This window comes from Gallus gallus, chromosome 6, assembly GCF_016699485.2.
Source record: "Gallus gallus isolate bGalGal1 chromosome 6, bGalGal1.mat.broiler.GRCg7b, whole genome shotgun sequence".
Classification (NCBI taxonomy): Eukaryota; Metazoa; Chordata; class Aves; order Galliformes; family Phasianidae; genus Gallus; species Gallus gallus.
In genome coordinates this window covers 69,301-90,226 of record NC_052537.1, presented here as the reverse complement: position 1 = coordinate 90,226, position 20,926 = coordinate 69,301, and the positions used below count along the sequence as shown (strand labels likewise).

Genomic DNA, 20,926 nt, shown 5'->3' with positions numbered 1-20,926 from the left:
GCACCAGGCCCCCTTGCACATCTCTTCTGGTTGTTCCCACAGAGACTCTACCCCATTGCCTTTGGGCCACACCACTTTTCTGCAGATTTTCCTTTATAGCTGTGGTCCCATCTCCTGCTGGACGACGGAGGAAATCTAGAAATAGCATAGAGTGCTCAAAATATTGCACAGAGATGGCTTTTGCAGGCCCTAGCCTCCTCCTTCCCTCCACTGCCTCACCTGGGCGGAGGTCTCCTGTCACAGCCTCTGGGCTCTGCATGTCTGGGATCCACAGGTCTTCCCCTCTTTCAAGCAGGGAGATCGCTATTGGTTTAGGGGCTGGAACAGTCAAATGACAGAAACAATGGAGATGAGAGCAATTCCACGATTCTGGAAGAGCTGCTTGTCCAACAGCCCTACTGTGTGGCCCTCCCCATTGTGAAACCACAGTTAGGGTCAGTTAGGACACTGGCCCAACACATAGTGTCTTCCTTTGGAGCCCAGAGTTCCCCTCTACATCTCTAAAAAATAGGGAGGGAGATTCCCTTTAGGATATTTTGTTTAATCTTTTCCAAGTTGTTCAGTGCCCAAGGCTTCAAAAAGTTTCATGGGAATTGAAGAGAAAGGCAAAAAACGCTGAAGGAGTAACCTGTGTGATGTCTGGGTGCTGGAGCTGGTGGCACCATGCAGTGCAGCAGCACAAGGGCTGTTTGCAGGGAGCTGATCCAACCCCTCCAGGCTGACGCCTGTGTGCCAGCAGTGACTCGGGGGCTTTTTGCTGAGTGCTGAGCACACTAATCCTTTCTGAAACTCACGCTTCTCTGTGTTTCTTTTGTTGTTGCTGTTGCACTGGTCAATAAGTAACTGCACTGCATTTATTCTACACCCTACTTGCAGAGTCTCATTCTCTCACAGCCAAAGGTGCCCTAATAAGAAGGAGCAGGAGTAAAGCATTTTTAATGACAATAACAGCTCCTGTACTTTGTGGTTCAGTTTCCCCCTCCCCTGGCAGGCAGGTTTCAGACACACTTCCAACGTTTGGTAGATTATATCTACCTTTCCCATCCAGTTGTGCCTCCAGCATCAGCTAACTGCTTTTCTACCTCTTCCCGCTTATGCCAGTAATCATAAGCCAAAACCTCAGGGAATACAGGCTTTGTTTGGACATCTTGTTTTTGTAAGTATTTGGTGACTTTGCTCATCATCTTGCCATCTCCTCCAATTTGGCATTGCAGGAAATGGCAAATGCATTTCACTCGGTTCTGTTTAACAGCAGATTAAGAGCTCTTAATAACACAAGACAGGTCAGAGGACCAGTTTGGAGGTTAATAACGTGATTTAATGAAATGTGTGACAATTAAGCAGGGACCTGATTACGGATTTGCAGATGACAAGATTCGTGCTATCGTAATAACAGGACATCCCAAATCAATGTACAGATACTCGTACACAAACATACACTCAAACACAAAAGAAGTGTGGAAAAGTAAAATATCTCAGCATCCACAGTTGTGAAACAAATGTGTATCATTAAAACAGATAAATAAGTAGGGAGGTGGATGGAAGAAATGCAAGTTGACTTCTGCTTACAATTTGCGTCTACCTGAGTGTGGAGCAAATACAACAGGCCACCACCATTCCTCATCAGATCATAATCAAGTCTGACTCCAGGGGGGCGCCTTTGCCCTGGCCTCCACTGGTAGATGGCCTCGAGGATTTGGCAGTACCTAAGAGGCATCCCAACCCAGAGGAGATGCTGGTCATAACCTCCACCACCTCTCTGGGCAACCTGTCCCGGTGTTCCCCCACCATGACCATAAAGAAGGGCTTTCACATGTTTGCGTGGAACTTCCTGTGTTCAAGTTCTGGGCCATTGCTCATTGTCCTACCACTGCACATCACCAAGAGCCTCATCCATTTTCCTCCCACTTCCCTTCAGATATTTATAAATATTAACACTTGCTTAGAATCTCTAGTTATAGGGTCTGAGACGATTGAGATCTGATGGGTACTTTCCATACCAGCCCCCTTGGATGGCAAAATCATCTGGTTCTTTCCACCAGTTGTGCAAAGTCCAGAACTTGCTGGACTCACAAATTCCAAGCTACCCCACTTGGGCCGTGATTCATGTACACATGTCCCAGGCTGCCAGGAGATCATTGTCTCCAGGTTTGTTCCTGGGCTATGGGGCACAAAGCAGGAGTCAGATACAACAAGGGCATCCCCTAATGTTCCAATTCATTGCTCCTTGCTACCCAGAGGCAAGCAGGGGCAAGGGAAGAGGAGGAGTACCTCCATGTACTGGTTCTCCGCCTTTTGTCTGAGGAGAAGAAGTGCACTGAGAGGCCTGAGAGAAGGGGGAGAGTGTGGGGAGCGGGAGTTGCACCGCCACACTTGACAGAGGCACTCCAGGCTTTAGGTAATGACTGTCCAAGAAATCAGAACACCAAGCCTTCCTTCCAAATGATCCCAGCATGGAGTTTTACCAAGCAGAGAGGAAGGAAGAAGCATGAAACGTAAGCCTTGCAGATGGGCATCCTTCTGTGACAGAAGTTCTTTGTCCTCTTAATAGTGAAGGGAGTGATGTGTGGAATCAAACTCATAACTCACGTAAGGTCATAAACCAGGTATGCTCCTTATGGCACCAGATGCAAGGGGGATATCTCCTCCTACCTCTCACACCGAGAAAAGCAATGGTTACGTATTTAAAGACATTGCATACATATATTCATTACATTCCATGAAGATGGGCTGGAATTCTGAGAAATTATTAACATATTGTCCCACCCTCTTGAGCACGTGTCCTAAAAACATGGTGGGGGTCTCTGCTAGTCATTGAATGAGGGCTAGTAGTCTACCTCGCTGTGAACTTCCAGCATTTTCAGGGGGAGTAGCCCCAACCAGCTTGTACTGGCATTGTGTTTTGTTGGGGCATCTGTTTTACTGTTCCATCTTCAACAACAGGAGTCTATTCTTCTTTCTTAGTGTTGTTTGGCAGCAAGTTTCCATGGAGTCTACATTCTTTTCCTGAGCTTACATGTCCACAAGCATCTTGTCCTTCAGCATGAATTCACTCCAACTATGTGAAAAGGCTGTTTTCACAATATGGAAAGGCTGCTCTCATGATTCAGGAGGCAGCTGGAGCTGGGGAACGGATGCAGGGCACGTTAACTCCGACCAGCAAGGAAATTAGGAGAACGGAATGCAGACACTGCCAACTTCTACCAGTTCAAATCTGCTTCAAGACTCATTGCAAAGTCTCAGCTGGAAAAAGTATCATCAATGTATCCAAGAAAAAGAACAGTGTTGGGTTTTTTGTTTGTTTGTTTTATTGGGGTTTTTTTTTGTTCTTTTTTTTTGTTTTTAATATATAATAAGACTATGCAGTTACACTGTCAGTCACCACAGAGCTCCTGAAGGAGCTCATCCACATCCTGCTCACACTCCACTTGAACATCTAGTGGAGCAGGGGGTAGTCTTGCAGACGAATCAGTGCAGGAATTTTTACAGGATGTTGCTGCGTTATGGAATCTCTGCATCCACTTAATCATCAGTGTCCAGCAGGAGATCACAAAGCTCTAGAGGCATCGTTGTATCCAGTTCATCATCGGAAACTTCCACAACCACATTGGAAGGGACCAGTCCTCTTGTGCCATCTGTCAGCTCTCCCAGAAACCAGCCATTCTCATCCACATCTCCAAAGACAATAAACAATACTGTCCAGCAGTCAGAGGAAGCTCACTTTCTGGGTTCTCACTACGACCCTCAAAAGGACTGTAGCTATGGTGAGCTAAGAATCTTGGAATTATTGCTGATACTTGTCCTGGAGAATGCAGGGTGAAGGACAAAGGCTCTGCTGCTGATTCTCCGCTCTCAGCTTCAGGGCTGTCCTCTGACAGAAAGCAGCACTCAGGACTGTTCCCGTGGACTTCTTTTTTGGCTTTGAGTTCACGCTCCAGGTCTTCCAGATGACTTTGAAGACCTTTGGTATCTTGGATGGTAGAATGGAATGGACTGGAACTATTGTTGAGATTCTGGTTTGGTTGGGCAGGAGTCTCTCTTGTTGCCTCTCCCAGCTCCGTTCTGCCCTCATCTCCAGCTGGAACACTCTCTCAGTTGGTATCAGGAAGAGCTCGTTCTGCTGCTCTTTCTTCTCTCTTGCACACTCTGTGAGAATGAGTTTCAGAAAGCACTACTCACTGACAGGAAATAAGGGGAAACTTGAAAGACTTTGCAACGTGAGTCCTGGCAGTGTACTGCCAGCAACTGATTTGGCCGTCCAGGGTCCTGGCACCACAAATGCCTCCTTGCCAAATGCAGCAATAAAGTGTTTTGGGGAAAAGCCAACTCACAGGTATTTTTTGCACATCCATAACGCAGCACCACAGGCCAACAACAGTGCAGACAGCAGCACAGCTGAGAACAGTACCATCGCTGCGATGCGGCGCTTTCGCACAGATTTGTGAACAGCAGCCTTTGTGCTTTTCCCAGCATTCATCCCTGGAAGAAATGAGACAGTGTCCCACGTTACCTTCACCTGCACTACAGACAATCTCTCGGTGTGCTTTATGGACCCAGGAGATTTTCATCAGTGGGTACCTCTGTCTCTGGTGTCTAAGCACCAGACAACAAAAAGGATTGCTTCCACTTCTCGTTGGGTGGGGTGAGGCTGCACCAGCACTGCCCACGTATTCCTCTGGGCTGAGGGCTGGGGCTCTGCCCTGGGGTCTGGGCTTTGTCTGCGGGGAGCACTGCAGAGCAGAAGCCCTCACACTTTCCCCCAGCGCACGCGTCCTGAGCTCTCCCACAGGACACCCCTCAGGCTGAAGGTCAGCCTCGAGCCAGCACAGGGCACAGCCGGAGCCAGCCCAGGGGAAAAATACTCCTGCACGCTCCTACCACACAGGACCCCGCTCATCCAAAAGGGCAAAGCTCACAACTCTCTGGGAACTGGGAGCAGTGGGAGGTGAGCAGCGTCACAGAGGTCTGCATGCATCTTCTCCGGCACGCTGCTGGAACAACTCACCAAACCCCACTGAGGTCAGCCATTTTCAGAGAGCCACCCCTGGCTTCTTTTACATGTGCTCTGTGCTCATATGCTCAGGTTTGGCTGCTGACCTGGGGTGCAAGAGCAGGCAGGAAGAGCCTGCAGGCACACACTGACTCTGGTTAGTGACTCTGGATGACCACAGGACAGAAATTACCTGGCATGCCAGTCGTTGGCGCTATCTGCGTTCCTCTGTCCCAGACTGGCAGCGTGGGATGGCTGCCTTCCTGCAGCACGTCCTGTGCAGTTTGTTGGTCAGTCCCTTTAGAAAGAAAGAGGACAGTAGGATTGGATGTGATGTGTTCTCATCAGGAACTGAGCTACTCCTATCCTGAGCTCAGGCAAAGTCTGCTGGTCCCAGCCCCCCAAAGCCACTGCGACCCCCTCCGCTGCCCAAGGGCATTTGGGCCCTCCCAGGAATTGGAGGGTGCCGAAACCTCTCACGCCTCCCGAGGAATCAGCTCCTATGCAGGGCCCTCACGCACTGTGCTGTGAGCATCACCAACCATCGTGTTCCACCCATCACAGCCAAGCAGATGCAGGCTGAAATTCAAGCTCAAGCAGAAACATCTCCAGAATCAGCATCTCCACCTCGTTTCCAGGATTAGCAAAGACAGCCAGCCCTGCTTGGGATGCTCCTCCTGCCTTGAACTTGCTCAGCAGCAGAGAGGGCTTTGTATGAACAGAAGCACAGCACTCGCCACTTGCTGCCACCGGGCTGCCAATGCCTGCACAAAGCAGCTCTGACAAGTTATGGTCATGCTGGGGGAGCAGCTGTCTCTGGGTCTTGGCTGGATGCAGAAGTGGCAGCAGACCATCTCTGGTGCTTGACAGTGCCTGCAAGGTGTTACATGGAACACCACCACAGCACGGCTCTGAGAGATCCCTTCCTGCTGTGCAGGCTACAGCTTATCCACACATGCATATCAGACCTCAGCTTCCCAAGTCTCAGTGAACACACTGAAGTATACTCACCACGCGCTGCATTCTCCATTTCCTTCAGCAGGTCATTTAGGAGATGGGATGAGCCCTGGGAGTATTCTACTCTTTTGGATTCATCCTTTCCTTCTTCTGGACCTAGACAGAATGTATGAAGTTAAATATCATGTGCAGGAAGTTTTGAAGACCAGTGGGGAGTCAGTGGAGTCAGTAAAGACAAACTACTCCTGCTGGGATTCCAGCAGGGCTCCAGTGCAGGAGGAAACCAAGGATCAGGCCAGGCCTTCCCTGGGGGCACTTCTGCAACCAAAGACCCATGAAAAGTTTCAGTCATACTCTACAGCATCACTGAATAGTGGAGTATACGGGAGATCGTGCCATGAAATGGCACTGAAATGGGCAATGAAAGCTCTCTAAGGAATTACAAAGTCATGACATACCCATGTGATCTGCTGGAGATTCAGTCCCAGAACCTAGAGGGGAACCTGGATCACCTCCTCCAGTCACATCTGCAAAGAAATGCAGGACAGAGCAACTCCCATTAAACATCCTTCCAGTCAGAATGACACAAGATGCAATTTAAGCTGGGGGATTCCTTCACGACACTGTTCTCTCCCTTCCACACAGGAGCACCTTGGAAACAGTTCCTGGGTGCCTGCCGGGGCACCACCATCATACAGAACTAACCCCGTGTGGAACTGCCCAGAGCTGGAGCTCACCCCAGCTCTAAACTCAACTGCATTAAACCTAGGCTTTGGTGAGCCACTGCCTGGAGGCACAGCTGTAATCAAGGACAGAGGAGAAACATTCCTATTGCATGTGCCCATCTCTCTCTTCCTTAGTGACCTGCGGTGATGGAAGGGGCTCACTCAGGTAATGCTGTGGGGGGGAAAGTTCCAAAGTTGCAGAGAGGCCAGGTGACCTGCTGGCTGGTATTCCACAGCTTTCCAAATACTTTCTCCAGGCCATGGGAAACAATTCTCAGAGAGCTCACGGAAGAACACTCGGCCCCTAGAAATTTTCTTACTGGGAGACCTCGGAGATACAGAGACAAAGCCAACGCAACGCTGACAGCACGGAGCACCCAAGAAACAATGACCATCCATGCTTCTCGGGGAGAAGAACCTGCTGGCTGGTGAAAAGCGGAACCCTTGCTGAACTATCCCAGGCAAATATATGAACAAAGGAAGACTGGTGACTTACCTCCAGCATCCCCCTCAGGCTCATAGACAGGATTCCATTCTGCTGATTCACCAGCAGGGCCTGTAGACACAAGCGTGAACAGATACAGGTGAGGAGAGCTTCCACTGCATGTGGGGGCCTCCTTTTCCCTGAGAGACCTGCAAGGTCTGGCGGCGGGTCAGGGAATGACACGGCCCAAATACGAAGGTCTGGGCTCTCTCAGCTGAAGAGGGGCAGCAGTAACCTTCCCACTGAAATGTGGCAGCTCTCCAAGTAACAAAATACTTATGACTTATCTGTGCAAGCCCTTCAAGGCGTAAGCACATTAGGAAGACCTTGACAGGATCTTCAGTAAAATTTCACCCATGTAAATTATGAGAGCATGAACGTTTCTGCCTTAAAGGAGACAGACACTCACAACTTACCTCTGGGTTGTCCCACGGGCACACGCACAGAATCCGAATCCAAAGGATCACCTGGAAAGGGAGCTCTGAGCTCATCATCTAGAATCAAGAACAGATGAGAGAAGTTCCCACTGCACGGAGTGATCTCTTTCTCTCTCAGTAACTGCATGTGGGTCGTGGAACGGGATGGGAGAAGGACTCAGGTCATGATTTTGAAAGTTGCAGGGTGTCCAGGATGACCTGTAGGCTGGCACCTGGCAGCGTACACAATACTCTCTCCAGGCCATGTGCCACATCCCTCACAGACCGCATGGAAGAAGATACAGCCTCTCGGGGCTTTCTTACTGGGAGGCCTCGGACGTACAGGAAGGTCACACTGAAGCACCGGAGGAAAGCATGTCTGTCTCTTCCTCTGGGCTGTGGGCTGTGGCTCTGTTGGAAACTGGGATTCATCTATGCGGAATACCATGAGCCTGGAGCACAAATGCTCGCTCTTTTTCCAGCACGCATCTTCTGAGCTCTCCCCAGGATATCTCCCAGGATGTGCTCCAGCCAGCAAGCAGCAGAGCCATGGCCCGGCATGGCTGGAGCCAGCCCTGAGGAGCAGCTCTGCCACGGGCTCTTACCCGGCTCCTGTGGTACTGCCCATCACCCTCTGCCCAACACCACCCCCATGGAAGGCAGGCCCCAGGGAAGTGTGGCACAGGGCCGTGGGGACACAGCCTGACTTCTTGCCCTCAGTGCTGCTCAGTTTGGGTCCCATCTCTGCCCACCCACCTGCTCCCGGTGCTCGCCATGGAGCAGCACAGGTCTCCTGGAAACACATGGCCATCAGTAGGAGGAAGAGGACAAGGCGGGCAGGGGCCATGGCCCCCCACACTTGCACCATGCTTCCACCACCACCGCTGCAGCCACAGTGAGTGTTTCACAGAGCGAAGCCTGCAGCACAGGACAGCGTCGCAGCTTGTGAGCTCACAGCACAGCATAGCACAGCCATAGGATGGGGCATTGTGACCTCACAACTCTGTGATTCTGGGTGGCAGCTCCCCACGGCCTGAAGCTCTTGTGTTACACTGCACCAGGGCTGCGTGAGGCCGGTGCTTACGTCATAGAAATGCAGAATCATAGAATGGCTTGGGTTGGAAGGGACGGTAAAGAACTTATAACCCCAAGCCCACTACCGTGGGCAGGAATGCCACCCACTGGGTCATACTGCCCAGAGCCCCATCCACCCTGGCCTTGAAGACCTCCAGGGACAGAGCATCCACAGCTTCTCTTGGAAAACTTCTACAGTGCTTCAGCAACTCTAAGAGATAATTATTTCCATCTACGTGCATCCGTAACACCTCAGGCCATTGAGGAAGAGATGCAATATGGAAATGGGGTCTGGGTCAAGGATGCTATTGCACATGTTATCCACGCATGTGAAACGTGCTGCAATTAAGCAAGCCAAGCGGATAAAACCTCTCTACAGCCTAAAGTCACATTCACTTTAGTTACTAGAGCTAAGTCTCTTTCTGTCCCAGGTGCAGAATCTGGCAGTTGCTCTTGTTAAATTTCCTAAGTTTGGTGACTGCCCTCTGATTTGACAAGATATCTCTGTAAGGCCTCTACTCTTGAGGCTGCGTGAGCCTCACAGGTTGTGATCATTACTGCTGCACGTGCCGTTCCCAGCAGCCTGAGGGAAGCCCTGATGATGGGTCATCTGCAGAAGGAAAATCCTGGAGATAGTTGCCAGCTCACGTCAACTCCCAGAAGAGCGAGCACCCTCTCAGTGAATAACTTTCTTCTAATATCCAACCTGAATTCCCCCTGACACAGCTTTATGCAGTTTCCTCAGGTTCTATTGCTGGTCGCTAGATGAAAGTGATCCCTGCTTTCCTCCCTGTTTACTTTTGTGAGGAAGCTGTAGGCCACAATGACATTAGCTCTGTGGTCATAGCATCTATCCTATGCTCTGTGCTGAACAAATCAAATGACCTTATACGTATTAGGCAGTGCTATGCCTGATGCCCAACAGGATACAATTGGCCTTTCTGATTACCAGGGCTTACTGTTGACTCACATTCAACTTATCACCAACCAGATCCCTCAGATCCCTTTCCACAGAGCTCTTCTCCGTCCACGTGTCCCCCAGTCTGTGCATATATCCGTGGTTCTCCTGCCTTAGGTGCAGTCACTTGCTCTTGCCGTATTTCATACAGTTGGTGATTGCTCAGCCCTCTACTTCTCGGACTCTTGACTTCAGCCTGTTTGCACAGACAGTGTCCCATATCTCGCTTTATGCTATCATGTAAGAGGACATACCTGAGGAGGGCACAAAGGAGATGACTGCGTGGGAGCACAAAGGTGGGCTGCAGCAGCCTTGAGCAAAAAGTTCCATTCCACGCCCATGTTGGTTGTGAGCAGTTGTTGTTGTTGTGAGCTGTGTTACAGCTTGTTTGCTCCCATGGAACCCCTCCGTCTCTTCGGCATCCTTTCGACTAAGAATTCTGCATCACTGCTAAGGCAGCCAGGGCTTTAGTAAGAAGGACTTGCATAAAGATGATTATTTTTGCCCCCAGTAAATGGCATGAGCCTAAAACCCAGGAAGGGCTGTGGCTATCCTTAAATATGAATGATGCAGCATTCATACGCAGCATGAATACGCAGCAGCCCGGCGTAAGCGAGCACCTTTCAAGGGTGTTGTGAAGGTGACTGAGGCCTTAGCGGGCTGAAACTGTGCTCCTTCAAATGAGCCCCTGGCAGTCACAGCAGCAGTCGCCTGCTCTTGATCCTCGCTGCTCCTGTTGCATCACTTCCCACCATTCCACCCGGACTGGGGAAAACAGCTCTGCTGGGACATCACCAGTAGAGCTGAAGGCACAGGCTGTGACAGAAGACACACCGTCTTCCCACCATCGTGCACTGCCTGCCTTTGGTAGGCCGCTCCCATTCCTTGCTAAGAAGACATCCGCTGGTGTGGATGCAGCTCAGTCCAAATTACACTCTTTCTCCCAGTACAGCCTAGCTACGTTAAGGACACTGTTTCAAGACTAGTTGATGCAGTTTAAGCTCCAGGCCTGAAGTGTGTTGGCAGCCCCACAGGGAGACATCCGGTGGGAAAGCTACTTAGGCCAGTGTGGACTTATCTGTGGGATTTCCTCAGGCCTCCTTCCCCAGAGCTGCATGCCAGAGACTGCTACGCCATTGCTTCCAGCGGCCTTAAACACATTGGCAGAAGTAAATCTCATCTGATGGATTTCACGGATGTTTACCTCAATCAGAGCCCGTATCATTATGAAGAAGAGATGAGTGGCCTACATTTCTTCTTCTTAATTAACATCTGTTTCCATGCAACTTTATCTTACTTAGCTGCTCTGTAGCCTGGCTGTACTCCAGCTTCAGGGAAAGGAAACAGAGCTGTGACTGCTCAGCTCAGGCGGACTTCTAAATGACACATTGATTTGTTCAGGGAAGGAGGACAGAAAGTGATGGGTGATGTCGAAGCAGGGGAAAATGAGCTACCTGGTGCTGGGCAGCAACACGAGTGGGGAGGTGGAGGTGGTAGCTGGTGAGGAAAAGTGCTAGCTGCAGGAACAAAGGTGGGAGGGCACTCAAGACCCTGACATCTGAAACACAGCTTATAAATGCCTTTTCAGTGAGAGCTTCATTTGCAGCTTTGTCTTGATGTCATGATACCTTCTCTAGTCAATAGTGTATATCCGTAGTGCAAAATCATATGTTTCAAGAAACATAATTCTTTTTTGACCTGGTGGTAAATTACATTACTTGCCATAAGCCGTATCAATTTAGGATCTGCACAGTATTGCATCAAACATGCATGACCCTTAAGATTTCAATCAGTTCAATTATTTCAATCTGTTTCTACTCCACATAGGCACAAGAGCAAATGAGCATAGAAGGAAAAGATGTAAGTCTTAACAGCTGAAACATAGCTGTAACCTCTGGAGTCTTTCTTTCTGCACCTTGTTTGCTCTCCTGCAGAACTCTGAACTGAGCCAGCTCACCAAGCAGATGAAAGTGGGGCTGAGAGTTGACCTTTTCTCGAGGGAGGTGAATAAAAGGGATCGGTTACGCCTCGTTGCGTAGAAGTATGCTGCAATGGTTATGCCTCGATGCCATTTCTAGAAGTATCCAGAAGAGGTCAGCGTTCGCTGGCTTCTAGGTTACCCCCCTGAGACTTTTCCATAGGTATGTTTTGCTTAGAAAAAGCCGAGCTGTCTGGAAGGATTGATCGGGAAGGGTGCGGCAGTATTCATGAGCTTCTTCCTGGGGATTTGAATGCATTTTGTTTGCAGTAGAGGGAACGGAGACAATATGCACAGAAACAACTCCACTGAGCACACCATCAGGGCTGAAATATTTTTCAACCAACAACTCAGGATTTTAGGAGCCGAATGTTGGTTTTAGGCTTGACAGTATTATTCCGGCTGAGATTTGTTTTTGCTCCGTAGTGCAAATCTATGGCCACACTGGAGTTGCTCCAGCAGAACAAGTGCTAGACCACATCTCTGCTGACAATCAGTCATTCCTTTTGTAACGTAAGCCTTTCACACATACTTCTCTCTTATTGCTATGAGTGTCATCAGCGTCTGCAGCTGAGGATCGTCTTCTGCTGTGCTTTTTGCCTCCCAGTATGGTCATTGAGTGTTTGTGTGCCCATGGGAAGAACATCAGGGCCCCACAGTCACATGTAGGTCTGACTGTGGAGCATTATACCTCAGCACTCTCAGGTTGAATATTACGAAAAAATTATTCTCCTAGATGAGTTTGGAGGTCTTTTTGAACGTTGGTGATTCTATGTGATTCCTTCTACAGCCCCCCTGCAGGTAGTGGGAGAGAGCGATGAGGTCCCCCCTGAGCCTCCGCTTCTCCAGACTGAACAATCCCAGCTCCCTCAGCCACTCCCCATAACACCTGCGCTCCAGACCCTGTACCAGCTTTCCTGCTTGTAGTGAGGGGCCCAACACTGAACACAGTACTCGAGGTGCAGCCTCACCAGCGCTGAGTACAGAGAGATGATCACTTCCCTGCTCCTGCTGGCAACAGTTTCTGACACAAGCCAGCAGGTCATCAGCCTTCCTGGCCACCTGGGCACACTGCTGGCTCTTGCTCATCTGAGCATCGACCAACACCCCCAAGTTCCCTCATAAGAAGGTTTGTGTTGGAAGGGATGACAGAAACAGAGGATGGCTTGTGTTATAAGGGACCTTTAAGATCGTAGAACCACAGAATGGCTTGTGTTGGAAGAGTGGAAGATTAAAGAACCAAAGGATAGCTTGTACTGCAAGGATCCATGAAGACCACAGAACCGTAGGAGGGTTTGTATTGCTAGGATCCTTGAAGATCATAGAACCCTAGGACGGCTTGAGCTTGAAGAGTCCTAAACGATCATAAAGCCGCAGGAGGGTTTGTGTTGGAAGTTGTTCTTGAAGACGAAGATGATAGAACCCTAGGATGTCTTGAGTTTGAAGGGTCCTAGAGCCACAGGATGGCTTGTGTTGGAAGGGTCTTTGAAGATCACAAAACATGGAGTGGCTTGCGTTGGATGTGTCCTTGAAGACCACAGAACCATGGAATGGCTCGAGTTAGAAGGGTCCTTGAAGATCACGGTACAATGGACTGTCTTGTGTTGGGAGTGTCCTTTAAGATCACGAACTCACAGGGTGGCATGTGTTTGTACAGGCCTTGAAGACCGCAGAGAAAGTGCTGAGGGTTACTATGTACTTCTCAGGTGTGGAGAGTTACCCTTTTGGGTTACGGCTAAGGATTACCCTTTTGAGTTAGGGTTAAGGGATAAAGGTTCCCCATTTGAGTTTAGGGTTAAAGGTTAACATTTTGGGTTAGGGATACGGGTTAAGGCTTACCCTTTTGGGTTAGGTTTAAGAGTTTCCTGATTGTGTAAGCGTGAAGGCTTTCCCTTTTTGCTTATGATTAAGCATTAAGGTTTATTACTCTGTAGGGTTAGGGGTTATCATTTGGGGTTAGGTTTAAGGGTTAAGGGTTTGCTATTTGTGTTAGGGTTAAGAAATACCAATATGTTTTAGCATTAAGGGTTACCCATTTGGGTTAGCATTAATGGTCAAGCGTTGCCATTTGGGGTTATTGTTAAGGTTAACCATTTGGGGTTATGTTTAGGAATTACCATTTACTGCCAGGGTTACGTTTTGAGGGTTACTGTCCCAGGTTAGGACAGAAAGGTTTCCCATTTGGGTTAGTGTTAAGGGTTACAATTTTGGTTTGGGTTGAGGATTATCTGTGTGAGTAAGCATTGAACATTCCTCTTTTGGGGCTAGCATTAATGGTTACCCATTTGTGTTTGGGTTACCATTACGGGTAATGGTTAAGGGTTAGCAATTTGGGTTAGTGTTAATGTTTACCATTTAGAGTTAGGGTTAACGATTAAGAGTTGCTGTTTGGTGTTACAGTTAAGGGTTCCATTTCTGGGTTAGTGTTCAGGTTAAGTATTACCATGTTGTGTGTTAGTGTTAAGGGTTATTCTTTCAAGGGTTATTCTTTCAATCAAACTGTTAAGTGTTACTCATTTGTGTTATGGTTAAGGAATACCTATTCTGGTGAGGGTTAATGATTAAGGGTTACTATACCGGAACAGTTAAGTCAAAGCCTGAACCAGTGATTGAGCACCTAGTGAAGGGGCATAGGCGGCCCTGGGAGCACAGGTGGAAGCACTTCACATGTGCAAACTGCTGTAGCATGGCTCCGCCCCTCTCAAGCCTCATTTAAGCAGGTCTTCTGCTTGGAGATCCTCTTTTGTGGTATTCTGTGGACTCTGACCCTTAGCAATTCTTCATTTATGGGTTGTGACATTTCCCTTTCCTGGAGATTTTAAGACTGGTTTGAAGCAGCTGTATCGAGCCAGGCTGTGGCTTTTGGGCAGGGTGAACTGACTGATGTTTGTAAATATCTGAAGGGAGGTGACAGGTAATGGATGAGGCCTGGCTCTTCTTGGTGTTGTGCAGTGCTAAGACAAAGAGCAATGTTGTAAAACTCCAACATGTTGTGTTCCATACAAACATGCTGATGAACTTCCTTACTGTGAGGGTGACAGAGGTCTGGAACAGGTTGCCTGGAGAGGTTGTGGAGTCTTCTATGGAGATACTCTTGACTCATCTGGATGTCTACCTGTGAGGCTTACTGTAGGGTGCCTCCTTTAGCGTGAGGTTTCGACTCAGTGATTTCTTGAGGTCCTTTCCAACCCCAACAGTTCTGTGATTCTGTGTGACAGAAACTCCTGGTAAGACAGAGGATGAAGATGGGGAGGAGGAGGGAGAGATATAAATCATCTGAGCTCTGATGCTGGCTGAGCTGCACGATACGCAAAAGGATTATGGCCATCGGCCAAATGTGCACATTGCCACTGGGCTGTTGCCGTGCTGGGGTGGTGAGGTGAGTAGCCTGGACTTAGTGGGCAGTGAAGCCAAGCAGCTGAGATGTCTTTCTAGGGAAAGCGATATTCCCAGAGGAACTGGGAAAGGGACGCAGTCTTTTTCCCAGTGGTGGGGACCCTTGTCAGCTGCGAGGGAAAGATCCTTTCAAGGGAGACTTGGTATCTAACCCAGGCAAATGAGCCACCATGGAGAGAGGTATCCAGTATGTGAGTGAACTAGCTGTTCTAGAGATGATGTATGTTATTAAATTACACAGTAATACACTATCCCAAGATCCAGATGAAATCATATGTATGAGATCTATGTGGAGAGTTTTACAGAATGCATCACCATCATATGCCAGCACCCTGGCAGGAGTGAACTGGAAAGAGAACCCAAGGCCAAAGGTGAATGAAGTAGCCAACCTGTTTTGGCAATAGGAAGATAGGCTTTCTTCATCCCTCTGGGCCTATGTCTCAGCTGTGGAGAAGTTGCCCCAGGAGTTCTAGCAATTCCAAGACTATATGCCCTGCTTCCCGTCTGTACAACCAGTGTCTCATCCATTAGAACTAAGCATTCGCTGCTTGGGAGAGAGGATATAGCAGTTACACACAACATGACATCCTGTGGTTTTACCTGTGTGACTGTGGAGAGGATATGAGAAAGTGGGATGGAAAACCCACCTCAGTCCTACATGCACGGGCAGGTGAGTTGCAGGAGAAAACAATAGGAAAAGGGGATTCTTCCAGAAAAAAAATGACAGCTCCAGTTTCTAATGGGCAGCTCTCCGGACAGACTGGATGGTCGGATCTGATTTCTGGGGTTAAGTGTACTGGTTCACGTTCATGAGAAGTGAGCGATGAATACAATAGGCAGAACTAGAGGGGCCCTGCCTCCAGCCCGGTGGAGGAAAGGGATCGTCAGTTATTGGACTGTGTGGATTTGCAGGCCCCGCAGATCGGAACCAAAAAGAGCAGCTCCAAATTGGGAAGATATGGATTTGATGGGTAGACTGTTGGATGGACTGGCTGCAAGATCGCATGCACAGAGTGGTGGTCAAGGGCTCCATGTCCGGGTGGAGACCAGTGGTGTCCCTCAGGTGGTCAGTACTGGAACCAGTGCTCTTTAACATCTTCATCAATGACATCAACACTGGGATTGAGTGCCCCCTCAGATTTGCAGGTGACCCCAAGCTGCATGGTGCAGCCCGCACGTCCAAAGGATGGGATGCGAACAGAGAGACATGCTGAGCAGTGGGCCCAGAGGAAGCTCATGAGGTTGAATGAATCCGGGTGCAAGGCCTGCACCTGGGTCATGGCAGCCCCCTGCTTTCAGTACAAGCTGGGGGATGTAAGGATGGAGCACAGCCCTGCCAAAAAGGACCTGAGGGTACTGATGGATGGCAACTGGGCATGAGCCAGCAGAGTGCCCTCAGCCCAGAAAGCCTGCCATACCCTGGGCAGCATCCGAAGCAGCGCGGCCAGCAGGGTGAGGGAGGGGATCTGCCCCTCTGCACTGTGAGCACTGCATCCAGATGTGGAGTCCTCAGTACAGGAGAGACATAGACCTGTTGGGGCGTGATCAGAAGAGGGCCACAAAAATGGTCCCAGGGATGGAATACCACCTTCCAAGGACGGCTAAGAGAGCTGAGGCTGTGCAGCCTGGAGAAGAGAAGGCTCCAGGAAGACCTGAGAGTGGCCTTCAGTATCTCAAGGGGGGCTGTAACAAAGGAGGGAACGGACTCTTTAGATTCTTCATAAGGAAGAAGTTTTCTATGACAAGCACCATTCTGTGATTCTGTAGTAAGGGTGGTGAGGCCCTGGAACAGGGACACTGAAAGATCCTGGAGCCCTGAGGACTGGGCATCAGGGCCTGGGGATGGATGGGATGGAGGGCACCATTCCTGGCCTGTTCCAGGGGCATCTAGGCATTGCCACCTCCCAGACCTTCCCTTGTGCTTTGTGGGGCTGTGCAGAGGAGGAGGTCACAGGGCACCCTAGGGATGGCTCAGGGTCACCGTGCGGATTGGACAGGGGCTGTAGCTGCTGTCCCCAGGGGACCCAGATCCTGCCCTGGGCTGATACCAGTCCTTCTTCCTGAAATCCTGGGGCACAAACCCTGCCTCTTTGGTAGACAGCATGGTTTGCTCATTGTAGTGTAAAGATTTGCTTTGGATTTAATCAAGCACAGAATTCAGAGAGGAGCGTGACTGCATCTGACTTCCCTGAGAGATGGTACTGCAGCTGAAGAGATGCAGAGGCAGCCAGTAACGTGCAGACCAAGCAGTACTGCCTGATGTTGGTCAGGATGAACTTCTCCTGCTGCCCCATCCCTGGAGGCATTCAAGGCCAGGCTGGATGTGGCTCTAGGCAGCCTGGTCTGCTGGTTGGTGACCCTGCACATAACAGGGGGTTGAAACTCGATGATCGTTATGGTCCTTTTCAACCCAGGCCATTCTGTGATTCTATGATAGCGCAGCTGAAGTTCCTTCTGCAGTCACTGGGGCAGCTTTCCCAACTCCAGACCTACAGGCAACATACACACAAAGTGCAGCACGGCTGTTTGTGCTCCACACTCAGAGAGCAAGTTGTCAAGTTAGAGCTTTGCAAGGACCATGGAGGTGCGGCACTGATGGACATGGTTAGTGGGAATGGGTTGGGGTTGGATTTGGTGACCCTAGAATCATTTAGGTTGGAAAAGACCACTATGACATCAACACTGATTGTACTTTAGATGGGTTCTTTTGGAGGGGTTTCATTATCTTCCAAAAGCTGAAGCCAGGCTGCATTCTCTCCATATAATGACAAAGTTAATTCCTCCCTCTGCAAATTCCTACATTCTGCATCCAAATTTGCTTCATTTGACAGGATTTACTGGTAAATGCAGAAGAGAAGGACAGCTTGCAAGGAAATAACAAAGCCAAAATAGATTTGGTTAAAGCTAGTAAAACAAAGCTTTTTTTTACTAGGGTAAAACGGAACTGCCATTACCCAACCAGAGAATTAATTAATCAAAATCACTACTCATAGCAATTAATGAGAGAAACAAACAAACAAACAAACAAAAACCTGAGAGAAATCCTTATGATCCCCTCCTTCCCCTAACGCAGGACATACCCCAGAAATCCTTCAATCCTCGCTGCCACAGAGCTTCAGCAGAACGTTCCTGTAGTCTCCTGAGCAGTCTCCCTGGGAATATAAAGGTGAATAAATGAGAAGAAAGAAGGGAAAAGTGGAGGACAGAGAGAGGAGCAGGGACAATAAAGAGGAGAGCAGAGAAGGAGAGGAGAGAAAAGATCGAGCAGAACAAAGAAAAAAGGGAAGAGAGGAGCTTGTAAGGGGGAAGAACAGAAGAGTGATGAATGAGAGGGGGGGAAGAAAGAGGGCAAAACAGAAGAGAGGATATGCGTAAGGAGAGCTGATCTAAAAATGGCAAGGGAAAGAAAGAGAGGGCGAGGAGAACAGAGGGAACAGCAGAAGAGGGAAGGGCAGATGCAGGAAGAAGGGAAGGAATGGTGCAGAGAAAAGAGGGAGAAGAGTGCAGAAAAACAGAAAGTAGAAGAGAGGAAGAGAGAAGGCCAGAGCAAACTGACTTACTGAGAAAGGAAAAAAAAAAAGGAATATGAATAATTTTTAAGTTCTACTGAAGCAGAATTCTTCTTCAGACACAGAATTCTTTTGCAGTGCTTGTATTCTTCTAGACAATTTAAGAAGATTCAGGAACATTTTCAGTATGTCTTTGTAATGTCTGCCTAATCTCAGCCACTCTAAAACACCCAACAGGTGTCAAGGGGGGAACATCCCCTTAAAAGCACACAGCAAATCCCACTTTTTGTGTCTAAGATCAACAAGTTTACCTTAATGAAGGAGTAGAGAGACTTCCCATACATAGTCAGGTGTTCTCTTCCGATATCCAGTATATCTATCTTGAAGCGGAACACCACCACTCTGATCAGAGTGTTGCCATCTGTTCCCAGGCCCTAGGAAGCAAAGCAACCACGTACAGCTAACACAGAACCTTCTGGAGAATCACCGACAGACACAAAGGCCTCAGTGCCCGGTCTTGTGCAGGAGCTGTTCCTAGTTAGAGCATTTCTGCATTAATGGAGCGATCCATTAGCAGCCTGCTCATGAGTATGACTATTGCCCCGATGTGCAGAAAAGCCTGAGCTTTCCTAGAAAAGCCAGTTTCCTGACTGGCTGCAGCTCCCGTCTCATGATTGCCATGATGCTGCTGACTCGAGCATGAAAATGCGAGAAAGAAGCAAGCAATCTTACTCCACAATCTGTTTACCTTCATGGATTTATACAGTCTTTCAGCAAAGTACGCAGGCTTGTTTCACACACACTTTACTGTAAGGAGAGACAAGAACAAGAGAATTAAGGTCAGAAAAGCAGGAGGTTTTCCACATCGCTGTGCAGCACTTTCACGGTGCAGCTGTTTCTTCTGTCAAGATGCAACTCCAGGCTAGCAAACAGCAGGTGCAGTGCAGGCATCCACAGTCAGTGACACGCTGGGAGCTGACGTCTCTGTGCCTGGTGCACAGCAGTATTTGCGGGAAGGCTTCCATGCCTCCTGACAGCAAACCTCTGCTGCCAAAGCATCCTTTGGCCAAGCACACTGTACTATAAAGCACAACACCTTCTCACCCAATTGGGTCTGTAAAGCATAGAATCATAGAATGGTTTGGGTTGGAAGGGACCCCTAAGATCATCTTGTTCCAACCTCCCTGCAATTGCCAGGGACACCTCCCTCTACACCAGGGTGCTCCAGGTCCCACCCAGCCTGGCTTTGTGCCCGTAACCAAAGACAAACCATGTCTGAAACTATGTAACAGCCAATCAAGGGAACTCACAGCACCTCTCATCATTTCATTACTTTGTAGACAAGGTTTAAAAGCAGAGCACTCACCCACAGCCAGCAAAGCATCTTCCAGGTCTCCTGACACCTCGGATTTAATGCTGCCTGTTATGTCCTCCTTAGCAATGCCTCCATATACATCAAAAACTAGGAAGAAGAGTCCATGGCAGAACGTCAGAGTGATGCAAAGCACCGCTTTGCAACAACAAGCTCCTCATGTGCTGCATGAAGGCTGTATGATTCCTGCAGCATTGTCAGCTGAATCAGGACCGTCCCACAGAAGTAATTCATTTTCACTGCTGACGGTCCTGCTAATTGCCCTACCACAGCCATTACCATTTTCAAGACCTGCTACTTCATGCTGGCAGATGAATGTCTTAGCTCCTCTCCCCCCTGCCCCAATGGCAGTCACACTTCATGATCTCTGCTTTCCATGCTGGAGCAGCAGCAAGTTCTATGTAGGGTTCTGAAGTCCCTTTCAGCCTCAGGAGGGAACAAAACAGCCCAAGTGGAATGGATGCAATGGGGCTCTCTCGAGACACCTCATATCTCAGAAGATTTTGCACTTCCTGAACACCTATGAAGCTCCTACAAAAGCATCACGCACAAACAAGGAAGGGAAGAAAAACCCAGGGCACCGCGTGAGTGCGGCTGTTGGTGCCCATCGACGACCCCGAGAAGGTGATCTGCGTGGGGCTGAAGTACCGCGACCGCTGCCTGGAGCAGGACGTCAAGGTGCCCACGGAGCCCCTCATGGTCAGCAAGTTCCCCAGCGCCATCGCCGGGCCCCAGCCACCCGCCCAGAGACCCCGCTCCTCCACCTGCAGGCAGCCGACAGCTCGCCGCTCTCCAGGAAGGCCCGCATGGAGCGGGGCAGGGCGGGCTCGGCCTCGCTGAGGTCCACCACATCCCCACCCTCCTTCTCCTCTCCTTCTTTCTCCTTCTCCTTCTCCTCCTCCCCCTCCTCCTCCAGCCCCAGCCGGGGCCTGGCCGCCCTGGGGCCGTGGAAGCGGAGCAGGCGCATGGCGGCGGGCAGCGCCGCGGACAGCCAGGCTGGGGCCATCCGGAATGCGCGCAGTGATGACGCAACGACGGTGCGACGACGGAGGGAAAGGCCCCCGCGC

At 49.5% G+C, this 20,926-nt stretch overlaps 1 protein-coding gene across 5 annotated transcripts; it reads right to left on the bottom strand.

Annotated features, from left to right (window-relative positions):
- Positions 1-1,296: 1,296 nt before the first annotated feature.
- LOC112532663 lies at positions 1,297-20,672 on the bottom strand. 5 transcript variants are annotated; one of them, XM_046943211.1, is made up of 12 exons: positions 19,854-20,672; positions 19,236-19,294; positions 18,799-18,921; positions 18,059-18,130; positions 9,859-17,467; positions 7,573-7,650; positions 7,169-7,228; positions 6,406-6,474; positions 6,002-6,103; positions 5,184-5,288; positions 4,332-4,479; positions 1,297-4,146 (listed from the first exon to the last, which is right to left on the bottom strand). In XM_046943211.1, the coding sequence occupies exons 5-12, from the start codon at positions 9,932-9,934 to the stop codon at positions 4,092-4,094; spliced, it is 693 nt and encodes a 230-aa protein (XP_046799167.1). In that variant the 5' UTR covers positions 9,935-17,467; positions 18,059-18,130; positions 18,799-18,921; positions 19,236-19,294; positions 19,854-20,672; the 3' UTR covers positions 1,297-4,091. The 5 variants fall into 5 exon arrangements, 2 of the variants coding, with proteins under 2 accessions (XP_046799167.1, XP_046799166.1); XM_046943210.1 differs by lacking the exons at positions 18,059-18,130; positions 18,799-18,921; positions 19,236-19,294; positions 19,854-20,672 and having other exon boundaries at positions 8,329-10,640; XR_006939624.1 differs by lacking the exons at positions 1,297-4,146; positions 4,332-4,479; positions 5,184-5,288; positions 6,002-6,103; positions 9,859-17,467 and having other exon boundaries at positions 6,462-6,474; positions 19,854-19,949; positions 20,624-20,672.
- Positions 20,673-20,926: the final 254 nt, after the last annotated feature.

What these genes read in the sequence shown, in the direction of transcription:
- LOC112532663 (XM_046943210.1), bottom strand. Translation starts at nt 8,440, where the DNA reads ATGGTGCAAGTGTGGGGGGCCATGGCCCCTGCCCGCCTTGTCCTCTTC. An exon ending in GCCTGAGGGGGATGCTGGAG is followed by an intron (nt 6,475 to 7,168) that starts GTAAGTCACCAG and finishes ATTTCTTTGCAG; the next exon opens with ATGTGACTGGAGGAGGTGAT. An exon ending in AATGGAGAATGCAGCGCGTG is followed by an intron (nt 5,289 to 6,001) that starts GTGAGTATACTT and finishes TTCTTTCTAAAG; the next exon opens with GGACTGACCAACAAACTGCA.